Genomic DNA, 26,005 nt, shown 5'->3' with positions numbered 1-26,005 from the left:
ACAAGAGTAAACTGAAGGGAAGGTCTGTCCCCCCTCCCTGCTCTGCTATTGTACATTTATTTCCACACATCATGAAATGGGAATTAGTATTTTTATTTTAATGCTCAGAGAGGACAAGCTATTTTAGAGAATGTCTGAATTTTGAAAAAAGGTATCTTCTCTTTTTCCTCTTATGCTCATGCCTACATAAAATTGCAGTGACACAAATAACAAGTGTGCTTAGTTTAATGTAACATTTTGGGTTGCATTTTCCAATTCAAAGCTATTTAAAAGTTTCCACATACTTTTATTAAAGAGGACATTACAACTTATCAAGTGGAAAGAGAGAAAGTATGGTATGCCTAGGCTTGCAAAACAGGTGATTCTCTTTCTACTGGGCAGAAATGTATTTTCATCACAACGGTGAATGTAAAGTTCAAGAGTTAGTATTCAAATAAAATACCACAAAATTAAAAAAAGATAACAAGTTGAGATTTATTACAGTGATAGCAAATATACTTTATATTTTATACAAGATGGCATACGAGTATGAATAAATGTGCGTGTTTTTAACCTTAATATTTTATAGGTATTCCTGGTATAAGTGTGAATCACACCTCAGCTTCTACAAAGCATCTTCCAAAATCCCACAATTTTTAGCTGTGTAATGCAGACCACTGTAAAGCCCCGACAGATGCTGATTTATTGTTGCATGAGCAGGAAACATACTCAGCCCATGACATGGCAGACTCTCCCACTTATTCACACAAAAACCCCTGGTGCCATGGGGAATACTGATGACACCACGGTTCTGGGTGAACCACAACCTCCAACACAGCAGGGGAATGAAAACCAACTCCACTTGCTCTTCTCCTGGTTCTCCCTACCATTCCCCTTCTTGTTCCTGACTGAAATTTCCGTGTTTCTTTCCCACATTATTTTGCCAGTCAGTGGAGCCACACAAGCCAAAAGGTCTCACTGAAAAGCTGGCATTGCTGGGGAGGAATTCTTCCCTGACACATTCTCCATTACCCAGTGGATTCCCAGTGGTTTGCTCTGGCTTGTATTTGGTTTAAGCATTAAAAGAAGAACCTGAACCCCTGGCACTGCTAATAGGTAAGCTAAAAACCAACCAATAAACAACAAAACACAAAACCCTGGAAAAATCAACAGCACAGTTTGAAGCTCTTTCTACTCTCTTTACCTGCTGCACTTGCAAGTTCTGAGGCCGTGCTAGATGACAGTTGCCATTCTCATCCAACCTTCCAAAGCCTTCTGCATTAAAATATAAAATCTAGTGTCTTAAACCAAAATGCTTCTCCATCCTTGTGTTTGCAGTCAATAAGGTCTTTAGATATACATGCAATAACCATGGATAAAGTGAAAGTACGTGTGAAACTGCCTGGACAGCAGTTAAGTGTTTCTCATTAGCCACTTCAGACACGTTCTTTCCAACAACAGTTAAGAAGAACAAAGAAAAAGTTTCTTTCTCAGCGTGTGCTGAAGCAGAAGAGAATATTGTTGCCTGATGTCAGAGGTCTTATTCCATTCATAGACTTTTCTGTTCAGTTCCGTATGGATATCTAATATAGAGAGTTTCCTGCAGCAACAAAAGTAAAAGATTTCCATTACATAATGAGACAAGACACCATTTAAGAATAAAAAAGAGAGAAGACAACTTCAGATGTAACAAGGAGACAATTTCAAATTTCAGTCTGAGGTAACCTGCAGAGGTTACATACTTCGAAAACCCAAGGCATGATATGCATTTTTGAGAGAATCTGTTAACTCAGACCACTGCTGTGACACTGGTGATGCTGACATGATGATATCTAACTTCATGTCAAGGTTTTATTAATTATTTATCTATTACTTATCTTATTCTGCAGAATTAGAAACCTCCTTCCAGCTTCAGACTACCTTACTGTGCCATCATTCTGGGATCAGCTACACTTGGCTTTTACCCATCACACAGCATGAAGACAATTTTCAGAACTAGACAGGATGAAACTTCAGGTTTCCCTTTCTCTAGGCCAGCTGTTTGGTTTAGGAAAAGGGTTATTTTTTTTCCTCTTTTTTTATTTACCTTTTTTGAGGATTGTGAAGTAGCTCAGCGAGGCAACGCAGATAATATGAGGATGAATTTGGAGATTTTTCTATGGCAGATGCATCCACCTTGCAATGACTCCAGAAGATGTCTGCTACCTGGGGGATAGTGACTGTCCAAGGATTTTTTGTGTTACCAATGCTTTTCTCAGCATTCCCATCTACTTCCAACAGACTAGTATATTCTTGCTCATTTTCTGGCACGATGTAGCTCTGAATAAAAAAAAGTTTTGGTTTTCCTAGGAGCTCAGGACATGAGTCTGCTGTAAAGTATTTCTTTATTTGTTCCAAAGGGAATCCAGAAGAGGTATGGTCCGTACAGTAGATGTTCTGAGGACCTCCACGGCTGATCAATATGCAAACAAAGCTGTCACAATTCCTGTGCTTCTGCACCCTTGCCACTTCCAGCAACGTTTGATTCATAGTGTTTGTATTTAAGTATCTGTGACAGCAAATGTCATAGCCTAAGCCTCTGAAGGTCTCTTCCAATACATCTGGAAAAAGCAAATTGTAATTAAATCACAGGACATCAAGACTCAATCTCAGCTATGGTGAATTAAAGTACTTGCAGAATTGTGATGTTGGAAATAAGATGTTTGTTTCATCACAATAATAAAAAAAATCAGGAGTGCTGGACATGGGTCACAGAATATTACACACTTACAGCACTATAAGCATTTTGTCTTTAATAGGAGATAAGCACTTCATGCTATATAGCAAAGACAATTATTTGGCACACAATGATGTGTCCTAAATTCCACAGACACTTTCATGCTTTCAGTTAGAGCCAATAACCCAAATTTCTAGGACTTAAAAGTATCAGGCAAGAGAAGAAAATGCTTCACACAGAACAGCCTCAAAATATTAAGGACTGATCTGGAGAGCATGGGAAGTCTGTTTCACCTTTTAACTTGTTAAAATTACTCTGAATGGCTATCACACATATACAGAAGTGAACAGGAGACACAGAGGCTCCCCTTCATCATCTGCAGTCACTTATGCTTCCCCCATCATATAAAAAGGAATTCCAGTGATGAGTTCCAGGTGAAGAATGGACACCAAAATCTTCACAGTGTCAGAATGGCATTTTCGGGGAAACAAAAAAAAAAAAAGCTGAATAATAAATACTTTCAAATCTGCTAGAAATTAAAACAGTAAAAAAAAAAACACCAAAAAATCAAGATTTAACTTTGACTGTATTAGTGTGAACCTGTGCTGTGTGAGTAACTCCTTTGGATGTTTATTAACATGGGGGTGAAACCAGATGCATGGCAGTTAACACCACAGGTATTTTTTCAGTGTTCAGAGAATGAGTTATCCCTGTACCATCACCTCTGCAGCACAAACCATGTGTTCATTGCTTATCCACAGACTCCAACATGACAGGGAACACTAAGCCCCATTTATGTAAAATGCCTGACCCAGGAAGCCAGACTGTGCCTTGACTTCAAAAGTACAACAACCCCACATTAGCAGAGGCTGTGTCTGAAATAACTGGCAGAAAAGCAGCAGCTATGTTACCACCCTGTTCTCCTCAAAAAACCCATAGTGAGAACTCATAATTTTTGTCAGCAAAGTACAGGGTAGATACAAATGCTATACTGTAGTGAGGTGATAAACAGTGATTACAGAGTTTCACTCCAGTTCTCTTGATTAAATTTTGTTGAATAATTCAATAAGTTTGCAAATAGAAAGGAAAATCCCTGCTGTTCTAGGCAATAAAACATGCTTTCAAAATTCAGGTGGAAGATTCAGTACTGATGCCACTGAGGAGCTATGCTCACCCATTAGAGGGCAGCAGTACATAGGGAAACCCAGAGTTTCAGCAAAAAGAGTGCTCTTCCTGTCATTTACTTCTTACAGACACACCCAATGATACAAAACTTGGTTTCACTTTAAACCATAGACACATTCTAAGTGTCACAATTTAAAAAAAAAAAAAAACCAACAAAAACAACCAAACTTCGAGCTGATGCTGTAGTTTAATTAAACCAAGAGGGAAGGAAGAAAATTGCTTTCACTATAAAGCTATGGTGATGGTTTCAGTTAAACTCTGCAATATCTAACAGAAGCCTAGATGCACTACTAATAAAGAAAAATGTGCCTTCAGCTATTAAAATATCTTGTGACCAATGTCATTATGCTTCAGTAGTTTTGATTTTGGTTCTGTTAACAGGGGGGAAACCATCTCTGCCAATAACCTGCTGCACGACTGTAGCTTAACTACTCTGGTGGTCTCCCCAAACATCCTTCTCTCCCTCCCAAAGTCTAACTCCTAGCAAGTTCTTTCATTCAGAGACTCTCCAAAAAAAACAAACAAATATTGTTTGCAGTGGTTAGCACAGGTGGCTTTAACTTCAGGTTGGGCTTCCAACTCTTACCCCAGAAAACTTGCAAGAACTGACAGACAAGCTGTCTAGAACAACATTACCCTAGTCTGGCTGGGAGACATGCATCATATTCTTTATATTCAACTGTTTTAATTATCCAAGATTAAAGAGATAGGTTACATCAAATGCCAGACCCTTACCTGTGTCATTGCCAACACAGTCTATTATCAGGCATATTCCTAAAGGCTGACTTTGCATTCTGTACTGATCATCAAACACCTGAGGAACATGAAGGACAAACATGAAGTTGGAACATCAGTCTCTCAACTCACAGACTTCACTCTTCTCAAATTCATTCACATCAGATCTGTTCAATCTCATCCTGTTGTTTTCCCATAGCCTGGAAGGGATCTACATCACATACAAATCAGCAGAGTGGTCTAATGACTTTTTTCCCTACTTCTAGTACAGGCTTAAATTTTGTGTTAGGCAATCTTATTACAATAATGATCCTTAAAGAAGACAGGGATATAGCCACTGCTCTGTTTGCATGCAGTTAAAGGAAACCTCAAAATGAACAAAAAGAAACATAAGGTAAGTAGCTGCAGAGCTTTGTATTGTGTTTGCATTCATATGTATGCACAAGCACATACCTTGTTTGATGCTGGTCCCAGTTCCTGAACGGACATGTGGACTGGTTCTGCTGCAATTAAAACATACAGACACCACCTGAGTATTAATGTACCAGGGACATTTCATTGACACCAAATCAGTTAAAGAAGAACCTATGTAGTTCAGCCAAGTTCTCATTCATATGGATCTCTTAGTTTCTATGTAAGTTAAAAGAAAAAAAATTCACCTCTAAAACGTTATTTGGATTCCATTCTACATTGCTTGTGACTGACATAACTGCTGTGGTTTAACTCAGCAGGCAGCTAAAACAACCACACAGCCATCTGCTCACTCCTTCCCCAGTGCAGATGGGAAAGGCAACTGGGAAAAAAGGTAAAAACTCCTGTGTTGGTATTTAATAAAGACAGCTTAATAGGACAGAGAAGGAGGAGGATGATACTTAAAATCATCATCAGGACAATACACAAACAATCAATCTTTCCTACACTGAGAGAATTCAATATAACTATTCTTAAAAATCACCCCCTTTGAGGGGTATTTTGGGTTTCCAGAAAGAACACAACACAGGTGGAAAGAACTTGGTTCTCACTGCACAACCTCTTGGCTGGCCTGGTGGAGAGTCACCATGGACTGACACAAAAACATCCTACTCAAATTGACTGAGCACAGCTGCACTGTACAGGCCTCTAGAGCTGGCCAGTCAACCTTTCTATGATTTTACTGAACAACTCTTTATTCTACTAAAAAGTTGTGACAATGGAAGCCCACAACAATTTCAATAAAGTTCTAAGATCTGGCAGCACAAGCAAAGCAAATGCAAGAGCAACCAATCAGGTAAGGCTCAGTTTTTGTAGGTACCAAATACTCTCTGCTCCTGGTGTTAACTGGATTAGCCACAAACAACAGTCCTTTTGATACAATGAAATTCATCTTACGGCTCTGGCAGATTCCCAAAAATCAGATAAAATGCTCTTACTCAGAATAAGACTTCCTCCGTTTTGTGATTTTCCTGTGTTTGTATTCTGGACCTACAATGAAGAAAAAAGTAGTTTTTCCTTCTCTCCTTCAAGAATTAAGTGCCCCAAATATAGTGTAGTAGTGTTTTGCTTCCTCAACAAAAAGACTACATAATTTAAATTCACATCTACCAGCTAATTAGAATTATAAAATAACAAAAAAATCCCTACCAAAACCCCAAACCATTCCTCCTCAGAAAAAAAATTCCAGCTTGTCATGAACAGCAAAGAAAAGCTTATTCCCTAATGTAGTAAAACAAACAAACCCTCTGAAAGTGTGAATTTTGTATCTTATATACCAGCAAGGAGTAACTTTCACTGAATTAGAAAGGAACTTACAACAATATTATCACAGGATGGAAAGTCAGTGCAAACTCTCCCACTACTAGTCTGGAAAACAAAGCTATACTGGCTTGGTTATCAAAGCCAAATAGGATCACTGGTGTTTTGGAAGCTTTTGTGCATTTTGGTGTTTTCTGGAAGCTCTTGTGCACATATTTACTGAACACATCACAGAAACCATCTCAGCAAATTGATTTAGCAAAGCTAAAGCCTTTAAGTAAGGCCATACTACTGCAATACCAGACCTAACCCAAATATAAACAGCAGTGCACGCAACAGGATTCCATGACTTTCCACAGCCTGAGATACCTTACTTGAAGTTAAAACAAAACATTCACACACAGAGAAAAAAAATTTAAAAGCTCTCCTTAAAAAGCCAGAACCTTAAGCTTCCAAAGCTAAAAGGCTATTTTCCCTGCAAACTCCAGAAGTACATAGAAGAATATGTTTTGCAAAGAACAGAGTTGAAGCAAAACATTTCAATGCACCAAGAGACAGAAAAAAATCTTTCAACGATTTTGCATGTCCAAGTAATAGGAAAAAATTCACAGTAACTTCTCAAAGGGAAACTTTCAGTCAGAAGACTTGAATCAGACCCTATACTCAGCAAATAACAAGCATAAGAAATAAGCCAAGCAGTATTTTAGTTACCAGCAATCTCACATTCCTTAGGCTCTGATGAATCCTCTCCCTTTCAATGTCTGGCAATATTTAGAAATAAAGTGTCTGATTTACTGTATACTTACCCTTGAATTATAAGGAGGATCAATCAGGGTGAGATTAGGGAGAGATGCCTGAAGTGCATTTACATATGCTGGTTGAGAGTGAAGAGAGGGCATTGAAGCTGAAAATTTAACAGAAACACACAGAAGTACAGCATGATACATCAACTGTTTTAAAAGCCTGAAGCCACACAGCATGCAAATGCTCTGACTTGGAACTTGCAATGACATCTTCAGTAAAGACACACCAGTGCAAAAATAGCATCTTACCTTCATATTTGTATTTCTGAATCTTCTTAATCAGGTCTATCCTGTGAATATTTCGAAAACAGTTTTCTATCAAATCCAGATGATTAGGAGACACCAAATTTAGTTTCTCCAGGCCAATCACAAGAGCTAGAAAACCCTAGAATAGCAACCAGAAAACCAAACTGTCACATCAGGAATTTGTTCTCTACCAGTAACAGAGCTACACAAAAAATAATGCAGCGAGGTCAAGAACTAGTGACATCACCTTCTGAAATACCAAAACTGTCTGGAAGATTCAGAATTCTTGGTATTATCATAGGAGTAATGGAAGCTAGAAGGTGGCATTCTTAAAAACCATCAACATATTTGAGGAAACAGTTGCATTTTGCTTTTGCTATGAAGCCAGCCACTTGGAATGTCACTGCACATGCCACAAACCAAGAGGTAAGAAAAGCTTTGAGGATTTTGCAGAGCCTCTCTCCTCCTTTGGTTAAAGGGAGGAAAAAAAAAAACATCTCAAAGGAAAAACTCAGAAATATTTGGTCTTCTCTGTACAGTGGTCAAGTTTTCTGAACCCTCTCTATCGAATCTCTGCTTTCTCACAGAACTTAAAACATTCAGAATGCAAACATAGAAGTACTACTTAAAATAAAACTTTCGCAAGTGAAGCAGAACAGAAACATAAAAGCAACTTTGTAATTCCAGATACATTTCATATGGCTATTGGCTTGAGACCCTTCGTATGTCTTCCACATCAGTAATAAGATTTTTTTATTAATGCCTTCTGCCTGCGAGGTTCAGACTAACACCATTTACTACAGCAAGTCTTCACTGTAACCTCTTACTGTTTCTCATGCTGCTTTCTTTGAATTAAAGAAAAAAAAAAATATATATATATATATAGAAACCACTACATATTCTCCACTTCCTGGCTTCTGTCTCTACTCCTGCCTTGCTACCCCTTGGCAGTGCTGTCTCCTCTCTTGTGCTTTTACTTTCCTCTCTCACTGCTCCATAGAGGACCAGCAGAAAGCCATACCTTGTCTTTTGCCATTTTCATCCGAGGGGCATAATCTCTGAGGAGAAAAAGAAGAGAACCCACTTCTTCTTTTTCCAGATTCTCATTAATCTCTACCATCAGTACCCTGAAATAAAGTTGAGACGTTTCTGAAGGATTAGCTTTCAACAAAATCCCACCTTTGCCCAACAGCCCAAACTCTCCCATGTTCCAGTCTTAATGTAGTATTCACAATTAAACAGCAGGAAAAAAGCCTCCCCTGCTCCAGCTACAAAATACCCAGCCCTGCTAATCAGCACCTCTGTTAGGGAAAGGGAAATCTCCTGAATATTTCAGTACACGTGAACGAGGTTACAGAACATGTCTTCAGTGTTTTAACCCAGCAGTTACAGGGTTTGTATTTCAGTGAGAAGTTAACACAAAGAAAAATCTTTATGAGTATGTATGTTTCTTCCTGAAGTTGCTCAAAGAAAATAACTGGAGTTTCTTCACTTAAGCCTCTTAAAGCTACGGAGTAAGGAGTAGTAAGAGACAGGTCCCATGAACTGTATCACGAGGCTTTGTTGCCAAAGCAAACTAGGAAAGAAAGTATCTCTAACTAACCATGTTCTCCTCAAAGGTCATTTCTATTTGCTAAACCTGTACAAACAGCACAGGTTTTAGTGAGCAACACAAGCAAACTCTTTAAAGACAGTTTGCTTCTAACACCATGACTTGTAAGAAGCTACTGGGGCTTACTTTAAGGATGAAACTCGACGTACTCTTTTTACTTTATCTCTAGATAGAATGTCCTTTATTACTTTTCTTTTACTTTTAACATTTAAAACAGAAACAAAACACAACCACTGCCCCCCCCCAACAACCCACACACATTTTTAACAAACTAGAGTAGCCTTGAAATCTGAAATAGATATATTACCTGTAATCAGGGATAAGTCTGAGACTTCTGGCAAGGTGAGCTTCCACTTCTGCCTTTTCAGTCTTCAAGATTCTCTTTAGCAAGTCAAACCTCTTAACTCTGTACAACAACTCAGACAAGCCAAACCAAGATAGCTGCTCCCTGTCATTCAGAGCTACCAAGAGCTCCCTCAGGTCAGCAGTGGCCAAGTCAGGAGCAAGGTCTCGGCATAGAAAACCCATCATCTCTTCTTCTTCTTCATCCAATTCTTGTTCAATCTGGTGAATAAGAGCAGCTGACACTTGGCACCTGGTCATCACTTTGTTATTGTCCCTTAAAAACTGCCAGCCTACTGTTTTTTAAACAGAAAGCTGACATGATTTGAAGCCCATGCCCATCACAGCACTCCTCTGGTGTTCATTCATAACAAGATGCCTTCTTACATAAGCAGTTCTGTGGGAGACAAGCAAAAGGTCCTAAATCAGTGATCTGCTGCAAAAGTTCACACTTAACTCTTCTACCTGATATATTTCACAGCTAAGACAGCAATGTAGTCTACACAGATCTCCTGTTCTTGAGGGATTCTCTCAGCTGCTCATTACAGAACAAAAAGTACTTGGTAGGTCTTACTGATCAGAAAAGAATTCAAGTTATTGTAAAAGTGGAATTAACTTGTCACAAGTCTGGAAATTCCATAGGAAGTGGAACGAGTCATTGTTTCACTGTGATGAGTGATATTTCAAATGTTTCTTCAAGTAAGAGCTGAGTCTCAAGCTCTGATCTCTTCGCAACAACCCCACATTTCTGTGCACACTGCCACTTTTTCTCCCCTAGAAGTCTCAAGACATTTACCCTCTGACACAGCTCTTTCTTCAGAACCCAAAAGGGTCAGGCACAAGCACAGTGTTTTCCCCCAGAGCACTGGTTGCTCTGAGAAGTGCAACAGCATGTAACCCTAATGTGATCAGAGCAAACAGCAAAAGAAAACCCTCACAGGCAGAAACAAAACACTTTAAAAAGAACATACGAATTACTTATTTTTGTGAACTTCCTTTATATAAGCTGCATGCTCATTATGAAAACAAATGCTGATCAATCCCTCTAGTGCTGAGACTGTATGCAAGTGTGTCCACAACAACACTGGAAGGCTGGCACCTGACCACTGCCAAATCCACTGATCCAGATCCAGCACACATTGGTTTCAATCCAGTATGTTCCAACAGGGGTCCACAAAGCTCATTACATCAGCTTGGGCTTGTTGGGCAAAGATCAATGTCACAAATTCCCCCTGGGGACTACTTCCTAGTTTTAGTGGGGGGAAAAAACAAGGAAAAATTACCTAGGATCACACATTCTACTGTATGATGCCACTGGTCCAGTGAACCAGGAATGATGATCCAAGTAACAGGCAAAACAGCTGCTCAGATGTAGTGACTTAGTAACATTCATTCCCCCAGGGTTCTGACTGGGGAATAATTAAGAGTAACATGAAGTAAGTGTTCAGTATTAATTAAAACAATTTCTAATTTTGCATCCACAAACCATGTCACCATATTTTGAGAGCAGAAATGCCACCCTACTGGGGCAAGCCATCAACTGAATGTATCTAAGCCAGATCACTTTACCACCAGAAGAAAAGGGCACCCTTCCATCTGGTATGGCCACTTTTGCAAACATCACAGATACAACTATCATAGCTGCAACTGAAACACAGATACAACTGAAGCACAGATAAAACTATCATAGCAGCAAAAAGCTGTAACAGTGTGAAACTCAGCAGCCTGGCTTTCAATTGGATTACCTGGACTGATTACATTCAGTCATTGAAGGTAAATTCTTCACAAAGAGGAGAGGAGAAAAAGCTTCTCAGGAGGAAAGAGAAAAGCTCATACTTAGCAGAGCTAAACCTGACCCACAGTTTGCATGTTCATGTGTAATTTGTTCTGAAGTGTAAACTCTTCAGATTTTCCTCTTCAGTTCAATGTTTTAGATAATGAGTAAAGATTTCAATGCAAAGCATATGGAGCAGGAGCATGATTGAAAAGAAACCTAAAGAATTCACATTCTCATTTGCATCCCTGATTTTCAAGAAATCATGAGCACTACAGGCAGACAAAAGTATTCTGGCAAGACCACAGCAGCATTAGGGACCGAGTGAGTCATGGGGGCAGTCCTACACTCAACAAGAAAAAAAAACTCATCCTGATGCAATCAAATTAGGAAAAACCCTGGTGCCCCAAGGGAAAATACGGATGAGGGAGAGTTCTCTCAAAGTCTGGCTTTTTGAGTTCACTATCATCCCGAACTTTCATGGGGAAAGGGCTCTTCTGGGAAGCAGACTGAGTATACTTGGGTCAGGGCAATTCATCTACCCTCTTGTTCTCAAAATAAGTCAGGAGAACACACTGCAAGGAGCTAGTACCAAAGTAAATGTAAATACAAACTTCTGGGCTTAGTTAACTTTCAACTTTCCCGGACAAAATATAAGATTTTAAAGCTGATTAATTTCTTACCTACTGCACGGGAAACCGCCACCTTTTCCACTGGCATGTTAGTGTAAATCTGCACTGACATTTGACCCTGAGTACACAACTGCAAACAAGGTTCACTAGAAGGGTATTTTTATGGTAAGCACCTGAGAATATCAGCAAGCATATTTAATCTCAAGCCCCAAATCATTTCCATTCCACACTGAAACAGGCAGGAAAACACCTGCACATTCCTTAGCTTTTATGAAGCTAATAAAGTTAATTCTTCTCCTATTTTTTAACTACCTCACACTGCTCCCAGTCCATAACAGAATACAACCAAAATCAAGGACAGTTGCTTGTTTTCTTTCTGCCCAGGAAAAAGGAAATAGGAAATAAAAACATACTAAAACTTCACAAAGACACACAAGGCTCCAGGAACTTTCTGTTGGCATTAACAAGTAGAGGCTCAAGCAATCATACTCTTTGCTATTTAATACCATACACGAAACTCTTGTTCCTATGATGCCAACACAAATGCTGCACAATATACAAATACTATTGTGAAAAGTGTCCCATATTAACGATGGTAAATCAATGTACCCATCAGGCCTCACAATTAAGAAGCAAGGTGTTTCAAGAACAGGGAAATAGTCACATTCTAGATGTGGTCTACAACTGCAGTCTGTCATTTCTGACACTATCTGTTTCTTAAAACACTTCACAACCATCTCCACAGCAGCAAACCCAGGATTATAACATCAGTGGGTGGAGCTCTGATTTGGAAAGTCATCTATATTTCACCAGATGACAGAGTGCCAAGTCCCCAGCACTAGAGGAAAGAAGCAGGATGTTATTTTTCTATAGGAGACATGGCATTTTGTGCTTTCCCAGCTCTGTTTGGTTTGAAGAGCTAGAGCCGGTGAAAACACACAAAAGCAACTGTATTTTGAGTCTCTTTCACCTGGCATTCTTCAAACTGCTTAACTGTTCTTGATACGAGACACACAGGAAAAACAGAGAAACCCCACAGCAACTTCTTATTACTGTATTAGGCTTTAATAGTTTGTTCTCGATGCAAGCTATTAGTAACGACGCTAATTTCCATCTGGAGACGCAGTAATTAACACCCCAGTGCTCCTAAAAATGGAGACTGAAAGTTTTTACTGTAGGGAGTTTACCCGTATTTCCACGACGCTTTCAACACCCGTTCACATTAAATCACACTTAGTAAAATTAAACGCGAGGAAAGTCCGCTCTACAAGCCAAAAAATGGAAAAAAAACCAAAAAACCAAACCAGCTTGAAGGGGGTGAACAGCGACGGGTTTCGTTTCTTCCTACGCCGAGGTGGGGCCGAGGCCGCCCTTCATGCCCGGCACCCAGTTCGGCCCGCACACCCATGAGGAAGACCCGATCCCGGAGCAGAAGTGTGCTGGGGAGGAGGGCCAGAAAAAAAAAGAATGTGGGGGAAAGGTAAAACGCACCGAAACGCGCAGGGCAGCTCTCACCGACAGCGAGGGGTCACGTCCGGCATGGGGAGCAGAGCAGGAGGGGGAGGTGCTGGCCTGGAGAAGGGCTCCCCAGCACCGGGCGTGGTTTCGGATATCGCCTCTCCTCGGGAAAACGGAGCGTTTCCCTCTTGTAACTCTTGCAGCTCCTGGAGAGCCGCGCTGCCTCTGCGCGGAGACAGCGAGGCTGTTCAAGGCAGAGATCTCCCCTCGGCTCCAGCCGCCTTACCATCGTTTATACCTCTGCCGAGCTACGTTCCCTAACCTTTACACGAGACCGCTAAGCGTTTTGGTGCGAGATGAAGCAAGGATTATGATTTTCGTTCGTCTTTTTTAATTTACCTTAGGAGAGTGAACTCCGGGCTGCGCAAAGGAAGCCGCCCTGGCCTCCCAAAATGGCGGCGGGGCCCTGAGGGAAGCGAGGGAGGGAGGGAAGGGGGCGCTCCCGCCGCGGGGTCGAGGCCCGTGCCGCACAAAATGGCGGCCGAGCAGCGGTGAGGGGAAGGGGCTGGCGGGAGGCCGGTGTTGAGGCGACAAAAGGGCTGCTTTTTATACAGCCGGTGACAAGGCAACAGATTTGCATTAGTCTCAGTAGCCATTCAGTGGCCACAAGCCGCTTTTTCAGTGAGTGAGAGCATGTGTTTTATGTAGAAGCACTCACCACTTGGTGCGTGTCTTTCTCCCTTGAGTTGGTTCATGCTGAGGATAACATTGTACAGGTGTGTAAAAGTTGTGTAAGCTTCCATGAATTTTCAAGGAATGCCTTGTCCCTTCAAACTGGGTGATTCCTCTGGTATAAACCACAAAGAGAGAAGGTGCTGAGTAACTACTTATTAACACCTCAGTGAACCATACCTGCCATACCTTTGCCTTTATATATATGTATGTGTATATATATATATTTATATTATATATAAGAATGTACTTTGCTAAGTGATGCTGAACAAGTCCAAAAAGGACTGGAAGAAAAAGTCCAGAATGTTTGGAATGGGGTGCAGGAGCTGTGGGTGCTGTTTTATCCAGCTCTCAGGTACAGCTGGAACTAGAAATACACTCTCACCTCTATGTATTATAGAATCACAAAGTGAACCTCTGTGGAAAACAAACTGATGCCAAAATACATTTTGTGAATCTACAACAAGAGAGAGAAGATTGTGCTTTTCACAGAATGCACAAGGTGGAAAAATGCTTTTTGGATGTGTACAAATCACTCTTTTCCCTGATGATACTCAGATACCTCTGTACGTTCTTGCAGACTTACTTGAGTCCAACATTTGGTCTCAAATAAGACCAAACAACAGCCCTCTGATTTGTTTAACATAATCCTATATTAATTTGGGTGTATGATTAGCTATCTGTCCAGTCTTTTTGTAACTACTCTTTGTTGTGTTTATTCCCTATTGCTTGCAAAATAAAGTGATGAAAAGTTACAGTAAACTCAGTTACCTAGTTTTTTACCAACACCTATGTAAAAACACAAACACTCCTACCAAAAGCATGGTGCCAGAGGCAGAAGCAATTGTCTCTGATCTACCTTTTGGGATGGCTGAAGAAGTTACAGTTCCAACACAGGGGGTTCAAGAGCAAGCACTCCTCTATAGTCTTTAATCCTCTACAAGTGACATGTTTCATCTATTACACTCCTCTCAGGTACCTAGGGGAAAAAAATGAATATTTTACTCACTTTTCTAAAAGCCACTAAAGTAAGGAAGGTTCGAATTTACATAAGAAAGTTTCAGAAAACTGGGAATATGGAAATTACACCAATAAAAATTGTTTCAGTATAGTATCACTAAGAAAGGCATGAAGCAAAGATTTGCAAAAAAATAAATATATTTAAAAGTATTTCTTAAACTTACAAGTATAAAAGCAATGTTTAGAAATAAAAGATACTCTGGAAAAAACAGCTTCTGAAGTGACAATTCCCAAATAACGTTGCAACTCCTGAAGAGCCTGCATTCAATGAGCAAAGGTGTGATCCAGCTCAAGTAACCCTTTTGATGACTTTAAACCTCATAATCCAGCAGTCAAACTGAGGAGTTTCTAAAGAACAGGTCGAGGCACTCTGTGGCTACAGAGCAAAAGGGTTGGCATGGATTGTAATATCTTTAATGTGGACATCATTTAGAGGTCGGTAGGTTTTCTCATTCACAGGCAGCTTCTCCAGCTCATCCAGGGTCTCCAAGCCATCAATAACTCTGGAAGAAAAGCAGAAATGCTTAGGAGGAATCTCCTCCTAAGAACAGCTTAATTTTCACAATTCGGGTACCTCAAAGCACTTCACAGTTAACTATCACTGGGTAAGGACTTTGCCAGCAAAGGATATAAATAAGACAGCCAAAACATTACATATGGCATATAATGTATTTTGAAAGGAAATATTCAGCAACTGTGTCAGATGATGATCAAAAGGACTAAGAATTCCCACTGATCTGACAGTACCATAATTTTACACCAGCCATAGCTGTATCAAGAGCCTGGCTGCACCTCCGGGCATTTTTAGGCTTTCAGATTCCCTGCTCAGGCTGAAGAAGCGACAAGAAATACTTCTCTAATAAACCTCTCGGTTTTTTCTATAAATAATTAGTTTTGCTAAATCTGGGAAGTTTATTCCCAGATAAAGGGCTTTGCAGAACACGTTGTGATGTTCAGAGTTCAGTCACATCCATCAGCTCTTTGACACCAGGATGCTGGACTGTGGGCTGGCATGGACTGTGTATGCTGTTCTGCTGATCCTGCAGCTGGGGCACAAACATCTTTAAACTGCCATGGAAAACCCAGCAGAGTTCATCTGTCAAGACTCTACTCTTTTCTAAGAAAGATACCTAAAAATCTGCTTTCAATCACACTTCTAAACAAGCTCAGAAATTAAAGGACCACCTGTACTTTGATGCGGATAAGCAAGACAGGTGGTAGAAAACAGTGTTTTCACATTGTTTCAATAGTTTCCTTTGAATATTTAACTACATTGAATAAAAGCAACTTTTTTTCTCAGCAGATTTATTTGTATATTAGAGACTTCTGAATAACAAGAGAGTATCTGAAAGAGTAAAAAATTAAATATTTGCTTTCAGTGGTGTCTGTTAACATAAGAATGTTTGAAAACAATGATGATTCACAAACAGCCTCATCTGATTTTATAAACTGTCAGCTCCATGAGTTTTACCTGACCAGCAGGAAGTTCCACCTATAGAGAAGCATGAGTATGTCAGTACCACACCCATCCCCAGACCCAGTATCAAACCAAATTCTACCTTCTCCATAAACCCTACAGCTGTGTATCCAGTTGTTCTGGAGTTGGCTTAAAATCAGGCTACAGCTGTGAGAAAGAAGTGAGAGGGAAAATAGAAAGAATAAAAAAAAAAAAAAAGTTCCATGCTTGAGGTAATTTTTTAGTATGTCTACTTCCACTAAATTCCCTACTACTAAGGAAAAGGGAGAAGCATTTTGGAGCAACTAATTGTGACAGTGCAAGAGTGCACGTTCACATTTACACATCCAATATTTTTATTAAAGACTTTCAAGACCAGAAGCTTCTAAATTTGCACTGCATGTGATCTGAAATACTCAAATCCTTTCCACACTACAGCAAGGAGGTGTGCAGTGAGATCACTTACTTTCCAAACACTGTGTACTTCATGTCTAGGTGTGGCTGCTTGCCATAAGTGATGAAGAACTGTGATCCATTGGTGTTGGGACCATTGTTTGCCATGGAAACCACCCCACGGACACTGTGCTGAAAGAACATGAGCACACACCTGTGAGAACAGGGCTGAAACTGCACAAAGTGCTCTGTCACTTGCTACTCAGTCCCAGGATGAAATCTGGATTGCTAATACGTTCCATCACAGTTCATAATTAGCTGCTAAAAACTGCTCTTACAACAAAGAACTACTTCTGTGCCTTCAGGATATGAAAACCACTTTGTTACAAATTGTTTCTACTGTTCTCTGTGATGAAAACTCTCAAACCTAACTGGCCAAGTACAGAAATGCCTGCTCCTATTTTAATAGTAAGCTTTCTGTCCCTTTGTTGTGGGATTCTACTTTGCTTCACAATTACAGAACAGGTATTTAATACAGTATAACACAACGCTGATCATTCTCCAACCAGTAAAGAAAATTTATCTGAGAACATAACTGCATATTGAGAGCAAAGAAATACCTTCAGGTATTCACTGAATTCATCTTCAAACTTCTTGCCCCAGATGCTGTTACCTCCTTTCCCAGTGCCTGAGAAAAAGCACCATGACAGATTACTGGATTTCCAGACTGAAACACCCAGAAATGATGCATTGTTACAACATTCTACAACCAAGATCCTGGATACCCCATAATTTCCTTGAGGCAAAATTCCCTCAGGTTCTCACGACACTGAGCAGAGAACAAAACACCAACACATTCTAAAATTAAGTTCAGTGCTGGTACAAAGAGACACAGCTGAAACAGGTTTACTCCTGAAGAGCTGACACTGTCCTGGACATTTTCCTTAAATGCTTCAGAGGCCATCCAGCCCTTCAGAAACCAGAGAAACCACAGTGGCAGCTGCTACCTGATCAACATTAAGTCACCAGAACCATCATTTTTAGTGGAAACAGTTGGAAAAACTACAGTTTGTAGAATGCTTTAGTACTGCATGATTATTTGGAACTAGGGTAAAGCTGCTTTTCTGTAAGCTCACCACAAAAAAACCTAATCTCGTCATAAACCCAGTAATTTATGTTTGGTTGGTTTTCCATTATTTTAATTTTGGTTTTAACACTCGTAATTTACTTTTATGTCTTTGTATTTTCTTTTTATGTACATTTTCCTATAGAGACACCCAGACAGAAGAATTTACCTAATGGATCCCCTGTCTGCACCATGAAGCCCTTTATATTCCGGTGAAACACACACCCATTGTAGTAGCTGCTAGCACAGAGAGCCAAGAAATTCTAAGGAAAGGAAACAAAACATATTAGTAACAGTTCAGAAATTGTATCATCTTATTAAAAATAGCACTGGCAAGACCAACACTAACCCTCTTGCCTCTATTTAGCATGTGACCATGTGGCTCCACAGTGCTGAGATGGAATAGTCATAATTTAGAGTTAATATGCTCCTTTGACACTGCCACAGATGCAGAAGGTTTTCAATAAAGCTTACAGCACAAGGTTGTCTGATGTGAGGAACAAACAAGAAGCCCAAGACGTGCACAGAAGTGTCACTTCCAGTCAACCTTTTCACTTTGTAAATGCAGTTTTGTAACCAGTAAGTTCAAGTCTCAGCTTTGCTAGTTAAAAAGTAAATTATTTCAATTTAAGCCAAATTTTACTGGAGAAAGGAAAACCTGGAGCCTCTGACAAACTCTAAGTGATTCTCACTCTTAAATTACATCTGTGTGAGTGTGAGCAAACCCAAGGAAATTTGGGAATTCCAGGTCATGTGCCATTTTGCCCCTTGAGGGCAAGAGACAGTTTGGGAGGTGCTGGGACTTGGAGGGCAGTGGCACATAGCTAAACCTTATGTGGTGAAGAGCAGGCAGCAAAGCTTGAGGCACGAGTTCCACGAGTGGAACAGGCACTGTACCAGCTTAAAATGTTAGTATTATGTGAAAAGGCTCATTGCAACAGCCACTTCACCTCCTCTACAGTCTTCACTACCTCTACTGCTGTGTCCCAACACCATCTGATGCTGCTGCTGTGAGTGCACTCACCTCACAGGTCTTTGGTGTCCGCTCGCAGAACAGCTCGATTTTAATATCTCCTACATCAGTGTGCAGGGTGACAGCCTGAGCAAGAGGCAGAAAATAATTAGTAAATCACTAATGAAATACTAGCAGACAGTGTTACATTTCCCAGTCCCTCCAAGAACATGAGCAAGCTCCCACAGCATATAACCACTGCTTCATTATTTGGCCATAGGCAAGGTTACTGACACAAACCTTCCACATTTCCAGTGAAATCACCAGAAAGCCCTTTGTTTAATTTAGTTTTAGGACAAATCAAGTTTACCATGGCAATGCAGAAGCTGTTGCACTCCAGAGATACATTATTCATTTGTGAACGGGACCTACTTTGTCACCTCATTGCAAGGTTGAAGAATCAAGGTTAATTTTGTTTCAGATGACAGTTTGGTGCACATAACCTCACTGATTTAGAAAAACAGGAACAACTGATGGCTGCTATTTGCCTACAGCCTTTTGGGTGGTAGGGCTAGTTCTGAATAGCACCATATATAATCTGCCTTCACAAACAAGTAAATCTACAATTTACCCACTTTTCTGAAGAGTTTATAAATATCCTGTATAAAATCTAACATGGCAGTTACCCAGCCACCTAAGCAAATCTCTCCCTTTCTCTTGGCCCACTATATATCACAGTGTTCAAGCCAAACCAAATTACCAAATATTAGCCAAAGCAGGATTAAAATTTAGGATCTTAGAACTGAAAGTCTTATTATACAGATTTGACCCATTCTCTTTTTCACAATATATTGATAGAAATCTGAAATTAAAAGACTAAGTTTTCATCACAAACTCTTTACAGCATCGTAGTAAATCAAGAAAACCACTGAGACAAATAGCAGATAATCACTTTCTAAGAGATGACCATATCAGAAAGAATTAAAGGATAGAAAAAATTCTATTTTTCTCACCATTTCTGCCTAACAAAAAGCTGCAACCGCAATTTCCTGCAAAGAAAACAGAAAATTTTTTTCCAAAACAGAACAGTCCCCAATTCTTTTTGATTCTACAATATTGCATATGGCTACAATCCAGAGTTTTCAGTGCCATTCAAGTGACCCTAGGGATAAATGCTTTGCTTGCATTTTGTAAGAAAGCAATATATAAAGAACATGAAAGGAGTAGAATAAAATACCTTAGAGAAAGGAGGAGGGGGACTAAACCCAGACTTCTCTAAGATGAAAGTTTATACTGAGCAATCACAGCTCTCCCAAGGATAATGGTTTTCTACATGACAGAAATTAACAGGTAAAAGCCATATTCCAGTACCTACGCAGCAGCATGGAGTGCCAGCTGTCAGTGCCTGCATCCCGGCAGGGGATAATACTTTGCAGTATTTCCCAAATAAATAAGTTTTACAGACTAACTCGTTCTCTACGTGCTGCTCAGTCCCCGGCCCTGTCGAGGCCCTGCTCAGGCTCCGCTCCCCCCGGCCCATCCGCCGCCACCGCTCACACCCCGGCGAAGCATCCCAAGGCCCGACCCCGCATCCCACTATCGCTCCTTTTCTGCCCTTTTGGAGACATTTCCAACCCCCAAAAAAACCAAACCTACCCAAAACCCCAGCTAGACTCCGCTGGCCCCCGTCCCCACCACGCGGCCTCGGTGCCTTCCCGCTGCTCCACCCCGGCCCGGCCGCACGCAGGCCGCGGACGAACCTCGGTTGTAACCCGGGACCGAACCCGCTGCGGCGGTCAGGAAGGGGCTGAACAGCCCTGGCCACACCTCGTGCGGTTCGGAGAGGCCGCCCCAGCCCCGCTAACCCGGCGGAAGCGGCGGGGCAGGGAGGAGGCTCCGCCCCGCAGCCCCGGCACGGCTGCCGCCTGAGGTGAGCCCGGCCCGGTACCGCTCGGCTGCTGGGGGTGGGGGACACTCTGTTTGTTCCTGTTCAGGCTCATCCCTGCCTTTTTTTTTATCCCCTCTGCAGACAGCTGCATGCTGGTGCCCGGCGCGCAGCTGCTCCGCCGGACTCTGGGCCGCATCCCGCCCGCCCGCTCCCTCATGGATCTCCGGGAAATCGTTTCTGCCCTCAACGACTTCGCCCCCCTCTCCCTGGCAGAAAGCTGGGACAATGTGGGGCTGCTGGTGGAACCCAGCCCTCCCCACGCTGTCAGCACCCTGCTCCTCACCAACGATCTCACCGAGGAGGTGATGGAGGAGGCGGTGCAGAAGCGGGCAGAGCTCATCCTTTCCTACCACCCCCCGGTGTTCGCTCCGCTCAAACGGGTCACCTGGGGCAGCTGGAAGGAGCGGCTGCTGGTCCGGGCCCTGGAGCACAGGATCGCGATTTACTCTCCGCACACGGCGTACGATGCCATACCTCAGGGAGTCAATAACTGGCTGGCAAAGGGACTCGGTGAGATTCTGTTAAAGGACAATGAAAAAAAGGTTAAAATTGTTCATTAGTATGTATGCTATTTGATGTGGGGATCTTCCCTGCCCTTCCCTGCCCCGTCCTTCCCTTCCCTTCTATTCCCTTCCCTGCCCTTCTCTTCCCTGCCCTTCCTATATTTTTCTAGTACTTCTAAGTACCCTAAACATATTAAGGGTGAGGAATACCTACAGGTCATATTCAGATGCTTGGCTGTACTCCTGGAAGTAGTTGGAACACATTTATTGTCCATCTCGGTTGCAAAGTTTAGAACGTGCCACCTTTCATCTATAAAATACAAGATTTCACTGTTTGAAGATTACTTAAGGCATCTGAAATTCTTGGAGATTTTCAGCCAGCATTGTGGCTCATAAATGAAAACAGCTCTATCATTTTCCCAGCCTGATTTACAAACCAGAAAAATCATTTGGGTTCTGTACAATTCTTAGGATAAAATGGATGGCATTAAGACTGACAAATCAAGTACATCCATCAGCTGCTTTGCAACTAAAATAGTCTGTGCCTAATGGAGACAACAGGGCAAGAAGTTCTCAGTTCTGGTCAGGGAAAATAGATACAAGTGCAAAAGTTGCCTCTTTTTGTTGTGTCTTTGTGGATGTGCCAGATCAGTATGAGGATACTTGTCCAGCTCTATAAAGGAGCAATCTTGTACTGTTTTGTCAGGTCCCTGTACTTCTGTGCCCCTGCACCCATCCTCTGCTCCCAGCTGTCCAGCTGAAGGGACTCACCGGGTGGAATTCTCTGCAGGCAACACTAAAGGTCTGGAGACTCTGCTCTCCAAAATCAAAGACATCCAGGGGATCTCCTGTCTCACTACTCTCCCTGCCAGGTATCTCCTTCTCTGTCTAAATTTCTGTTGCTTGAAACAAGAAGTTGCTGGAATTGTGTTTTACTGGTGCCATCACCTTCTTCCTCTGCTATTTTTTTTCAGAGCTAGAAACTTAAGGAATAGTCATCCCTTCCTGATCGATCTGTGTTACACTAAACTGTAACAGCAACTCAGTGTGGCATCACATAGATTAAGAGCTGGTAAAGAGGGACATTAATATGAAATTTGATGAGGACAGTTGAGCTTTCTTCCTTTCTCTGGCAGAACAGTCACTGGGATAGAATGGCTTTTCTTAGATTAATAAGATGCTGAATTTTTACCTAGTTTCTTAGCAAGCACTGAGCTTTTCTTTCCTCAGGGTTGAAGGTGAGCAGCAGACACGAGTCAGCCTGAGCTGCTCACAGAAAGCACTGCTGGAGGTGGTGGAGTTACTGTCCCAGAACAACCACAAGACTGAGATTCTTTTATTACAAAAGGTAACAAAATCACACATTCCTTCCACTCAATGTATTACTTGTGTGAGCTGTGTGCTCTGAACACTGAAATTCAGTAATAAGTAGCATCACAGATTTTTTTAAGCTACTTCACAAGCTCTGCAATACTGGTCTGTAGGATTTGAAGCCAGAACCATGAAAACAGCTAATTCTTAAATCATTCCAATAGCAGGTGTAGTTAGCATGTAATATTCCAAGCATCACACACCTACTTTGTCATGTCAGAGGCATTCCTGAATGCCCAACATACCCAACTTGGTAAAGTATGGCAAGCAGTGTGAATGTGTGGGGTCAGCTTCTGCACAGTCATTTTAATTTCTTTCCAGCCTCCTCTCCCCCACGCTGGGATGGGACGTCTGTGCACACTGCGTGAGGCAGTCTCCTTGTCACACATCATCCAGAGTACCAAAAACCACCTGAAATTACCCCACATCCGCCTGGCCCTGGGAGTGGGCAAGACACTAGGTAAACACTAAAACTCTCCTCTAGAACCAGCAGTATTCCAGCAAGACAAGGAGTGTGGATGTGTGCATCAGGGTGTGAAATCCTGCTGCCTCACAGAACTTTACTCCCACATAGTTAAAGACAAAACCCCCCAACATTACTGGAATTTGTACCATGCAACCACTCAAGAAGAATCTCATCTGTGTTTTTAATTGGGAGTTCTCTATTATGCTCATAGTCCCTGGGAAGAAGGGATAGCACAAGTTGAATATGAGCCTTTTTTCATCATTTGTATGACTAAGACTGGTTTTTTTTCCCCCTCTAGTGTATCAGACACAAATGTGCACCACCTCATTGCACTCTCCCTTCTGTGACTGAGTGTTAACTTTCAAAGCACCTTACAACAGTCAGAGGCTTCGTGGCATCCTTATGAATGTGTAACCATCCATGTTTTGCTGAAATAGTGGAAAAGTCAGTAAAAAATATGGAGCAAACTACTTATCCCAGTTACCTAGCCTGATCTCCAAGAAGCACAGCTATTAAATCTTGTCACAGCAAATTTGCTGAGAACTCTCTGTAACTGATGAGACAGAAGTCTTATGAGAAGCCTCTTGTGCTATCAATTGCACTGAAAAAAACCTCAAACTATTTTGAAGGCTCTCATGACAGTGGGGGAACTCCACTTTAAGTGGTGTGACTCCACTTAAACCAGTCAGAGGTGTTATAGGCTTGTGTCTCTTCCACAAATTTACATTGCCCCCAAAGTCAAGGTAGTAACAAATAGGTAGAACCAAAACCAGCAATACTGAGAGGAGGGAAAGAAAGGAGTTTAACTGTGGCACCTTGTGTCCTGCAGAATCACCAGTGAGGAAAGTAGCTCTGTGTGCTGGGTCTGGGAGCAGTGTCCTGAAGGGCATGGAAGCTGACCTCTATCTCACAGGTAAAAGATTACTTTGCTGTTTCATTACCTTTATAAAAGTAATCACTAGAATAAAACAAAACAAAACAAATAGTTGACTGACTGGAAATATTTGGCCAGAAAGAATTACTTGTTATAATTGAGAAACATAGTTATTGGAGTGATAGAAAAACAGCATTAGAGATTATGTGGATCAGAAGGCTGTGTGGCAACAGTGGAGGTTATCTGAATTAAAACATGGCTGTACCTGCACTATTGCAACACAAAACCAGTGCTGGTTGCAGTTTGCTGTGACCTTCAGCCTGCTTCTTCCTTGGCAAGATAAAAGGCATTTCCTCACTTCCCTACAGAATTCCTTAATGGGAATTGGAGTTATCATGTAGTCTGCAGACTCTTCCAGGGGAATCCCATAGTGTGTCTGACCAAAGGAAGGACTTAGTCCATCATCCTCTTTTCTGGCAGCAGGGCAACTACTTACTACAGCCTGCTCAGCCAGGTGTAGGCTGCCTTGCACTCTGTAGTACTTAATTTGAGCAAGGCACATCCCATCTCCCCCTTACCTACAGCCCTGCAGAGCTGACCCTCAGTTTCTTCACAAGGCTTCCCAGTTGCCATCCTCTGCCACATCCAGACAGCCCACTTCCAGAATGCTCTGCGTGCCCACAGTGGCAGAAACTTCCACTGTTCAGAGAGGGCAAGGAATTTCTGGGGTTTTCTCTCAGCTGTAGATGGGGGTTATCAGCTGAAAGTCCTTCAAGGGGCACTGGAAGGAAGTGTTCCATGTTCTCAGACTGAGCAGATGGTGTTGAATTCCCCTTCTTGCTAAGATTCTGCATACTTAGCAAAGAACTGTACTGTTAGTGAGCATGGCTTTTTTTTGTTTGTTTTTAATTGTTCACAAAATATCAGGAGAGATGTCCCACCACGATGTCCTGGATGCAGCTGCCAAGGGGATAAGTGTTATTCTGTGTGAGCACAGTAACACGGAGAGGGGTTTCCTGTCGGAGCTGCGGGACGTGCTCACAAGCCACCTGCAGGACAAAGTCAACATCATCGTATCAGAGAAAGACAGAGATCCCCTCCAGGTGGCTTAGGAGAAAAACAATGCAGAGAATTTGGGCAAGGCTTCCATGGTATCCTGCACAGACCTCTCTTAAGTGCTGCAAGGAAGATGCTCTGAATGGATTCAGGCCAGAATGATTGTATTTGTATGTTCCCTCAAAGTCTGGGATGGGTTTTGTCACCTGTCAGATGAATAAATGCTTGTTTGGGGCTAAAGAAGGCTGATTTACTCCTCTACTGGGTTGTAACTGTATGAATCTACTCACTACTCTATTATTAGATATATTTGGTAACTACAATACTCAAGGATTGGTTTGGGTAAAATATCAAAACCTGACTTACCTCCAGCTTTCAGGCTATGGGGCTGTTCCACCCTATTGCTGTTATCTTGAGCATCAGTCTCCTGCTGGTTGTTCATGAAAGGGTGTGGGTCACCCATTTGCATGAACAGTTTCAATCAGACACCACTTGTATGGACACACAGGACATAATTCAGGTATTCAGTACTAGGATTCCATTGCATTAATGCAGCCTTAAGGCATCTCAATAGAGGGACTCCCAGTTAAAAAAGCTTCAGAAGTTTAAAACTCAATTCCTTAAAGTTGCAAATTAATTTAATGTACCTTTGTTACTTCCTTTTAAAAACAATTTCTGTAACTAGGACTCTTAATTACAAGATTACTGAACAGAACAGGTCACATTTTTTCCACTGATAAGGCTCAGGGTTTATTTTTAAGTTAGGTAATTTTAGTTGTGGGATTTTTTTTTAAAGGAAAAGTTCTCCCATTTGCATACCTTTCCATCTCTGGATTCTGTGCACACCATAGGGAATAAATAAAAATATCTTTACTAAGGAATCTGAAATCTTCTG

At 41.5% G+C, this 26,005-nt stretch overlaps 3 protein-coding genes across 5 annotated transcripts; 1 reads left to right on the top strand and 2 right to left on the bottom strand.

Moving 5' to 3' along the window:
- Positions 1–453: 453 nt before the first annotated feature.
- On the bottom strand, positions 454–13,720 carry CFLAR (CASP8 and FADD like apoptosis regulator). The gene is made up of 10 exons (XM_071747929.1): positions 13,613–13,720; positions 9,315–9,746; positions 8,417–8,522; positions 7,399–7,534; positions 7,153–7,250; positions 6,025–6,076; positions 5,069–5,118; positions 4,616–4,694; positions 2,066–2,579; positions 454–1,579 (listed from the first exon to the last, which is right to left on the bottom strand). Exons 2-10 carry the CDS (start codon positions 9,608–9,610, stop codon positions 1,441–1,443), a joined length of 1,470 nt encoding a protein of 489 aa, XP_071604030.1. The 5' UTR covers positions 9,611–9,746; positions 13,613–13,720; the 3' UTR covers positions 454–1,440.
- A 1,365-nt stretch (positions 13,721–15,085) lies between these two features.
- On the bottom strand, positions 15,086–20,645 carry PPIL3 (peptidylprolyl isomerase like 3). 3 transcript variants are annotated; one of them, XM_071747936.1, is made up of 7 exons: positions 20,549–20,645; positions 19,906–19,941; positions 18,965–19,039; positions 18,110–18,203; positions 17,435–17,502; positions 16,888–17,006; positions 15,086–15,468 (listed from the first exon to the last, which is right to left on the bottom strand). In XM_071747936.1, the coding sequence occupies exons 2-7, from the start codon at positions 19,906–19,908 to the stop codon at positions 15,342–15,344; spliced, it is 486 nt and encodes a 161-aa protein (XP_071604037.1). In that variant the 5' UTR covers positions 19,909–19,941; positions 20,549–20,645; the 3' UTR covers positions 15,086–15,341. The 3 variants fall into 3 exon arrangements, with proteins under 3 accessions (XP_071604037.1, XP_071604035.1, XP_071604036.1); XM_071747934.1 differs by lacking the exon at positions 20,549–20,645 and having other exon boundaries at positions 15,249–15,468; positions 17,435–17,541; positions 19,906–19,931; XM_071747935.1 differs by lacking the exons at positions 15,086–15,468; positions 20,549–20,645 and adding an exon at positions 16,315–16,589.
- Positions 20,646–20,711: 66 nt separating this feature from the next.
- NIF3L1 (NGG1 interacting factor 3 like 1) lies at positions 20,712–25,353 on the top strand. The gene is made up of 7 exons (XM_071747933.1): positions 20,712–20,822; positions 20,922–21,350; positions 22,050–22,215; positions 22,574–22,691; positions 23,036–23,174; positions 24,010–24,093; positions 24,982–25,353. The coding sequence occupies exons 2-7, from the start codon at positions 20,930–20,932 to the stop codon at positions 25,164–25,166; spliced, it is 1,113 nt and encodes a 370-aa protein (XP_071604034.1). The 5' UTR covers positions 20,712–20,822; positions 20,922–20,929; the 3' UTR covers positions 25,167–25,353.
- The last annotated feature ends 652 nt before the right edge of the window (positions 25,354–26,005 follow it).

Source organism: Heliangelus exortis, chromosome 6, assembly GCF_036169615.1.
Source record: "Heliangelus exortis chromosome 6, bHelExo1.hap1, whole genome shotgun sequence".
Taxonomy (NCBI): domain Eukaryota; kingdom Metazoa; phylum Chordata; class Aves; order Apodiformes; family Trochilidae; genus Heliangelus; species Heliangelus exortis.
This window is presented reverse-complemented; position numbering and strand designations above follow the sequence as displayed.

Coding starts and splice junctions, on each gene's coding strand:
- CFLAR (XM_071747929.1), bottom strand. CDS start 9,610: ATGACCAGGTGCCAAGTGTCAGCTGCTCTTATTCACCAGATTGAACAA. Junction 5,119..6,024: donor CGGAGGAAGTCTTATTCTGA/GTAAGAGCATTT, acceptor TTTTAATTGCAG/CAGAACCAGTCCACATGTCC. Junction 2,580..4,615: donor CTGTGTTGGCAATGACACAG/GTAAGGGTCTGG, acceptor TGCTTTTTCCAG/ATGTATTGGAAGAGACCTTC.
- PPIL3 (XM_071747934.1), bottom strand. Junction 18,204..18,964: donor GGACACCAAAGACCTGTGAG/GTGAGTGCACTC, acceptor TCCTTTCCTTAG/AATTTCTTGGCTCTCTGTGC. Junction 15,469..16,887: donor AAGTACACAGTGTTTGGAAA/GTAAGTGATCTC, acceptor CTTTTCTTCCAG/AGTTATTGATGGCTTGGAGA.
- NIF3L1 (XM_071747933.1), top strand. CDS start 20,930: ATGCTGGTGCCCGGCGCGCAGCTGCTCCGCCGGACTCTGGGCCGCATC. Junction 21,351..22,049: donor CTGGCTGGCAAAGGGACTCG/GTGAGATTCTGT, acceptor CTGTTTTGTCAG/GTCCCTGTACTTCTGTGCCC. Junction 22,692..23,035: donor AGATTCTTTTATTACAAAAG/GTAACAAAATCA, acceptor ATTTCTTTCCAG/CCTCCTCTCCCCCACGCTGG.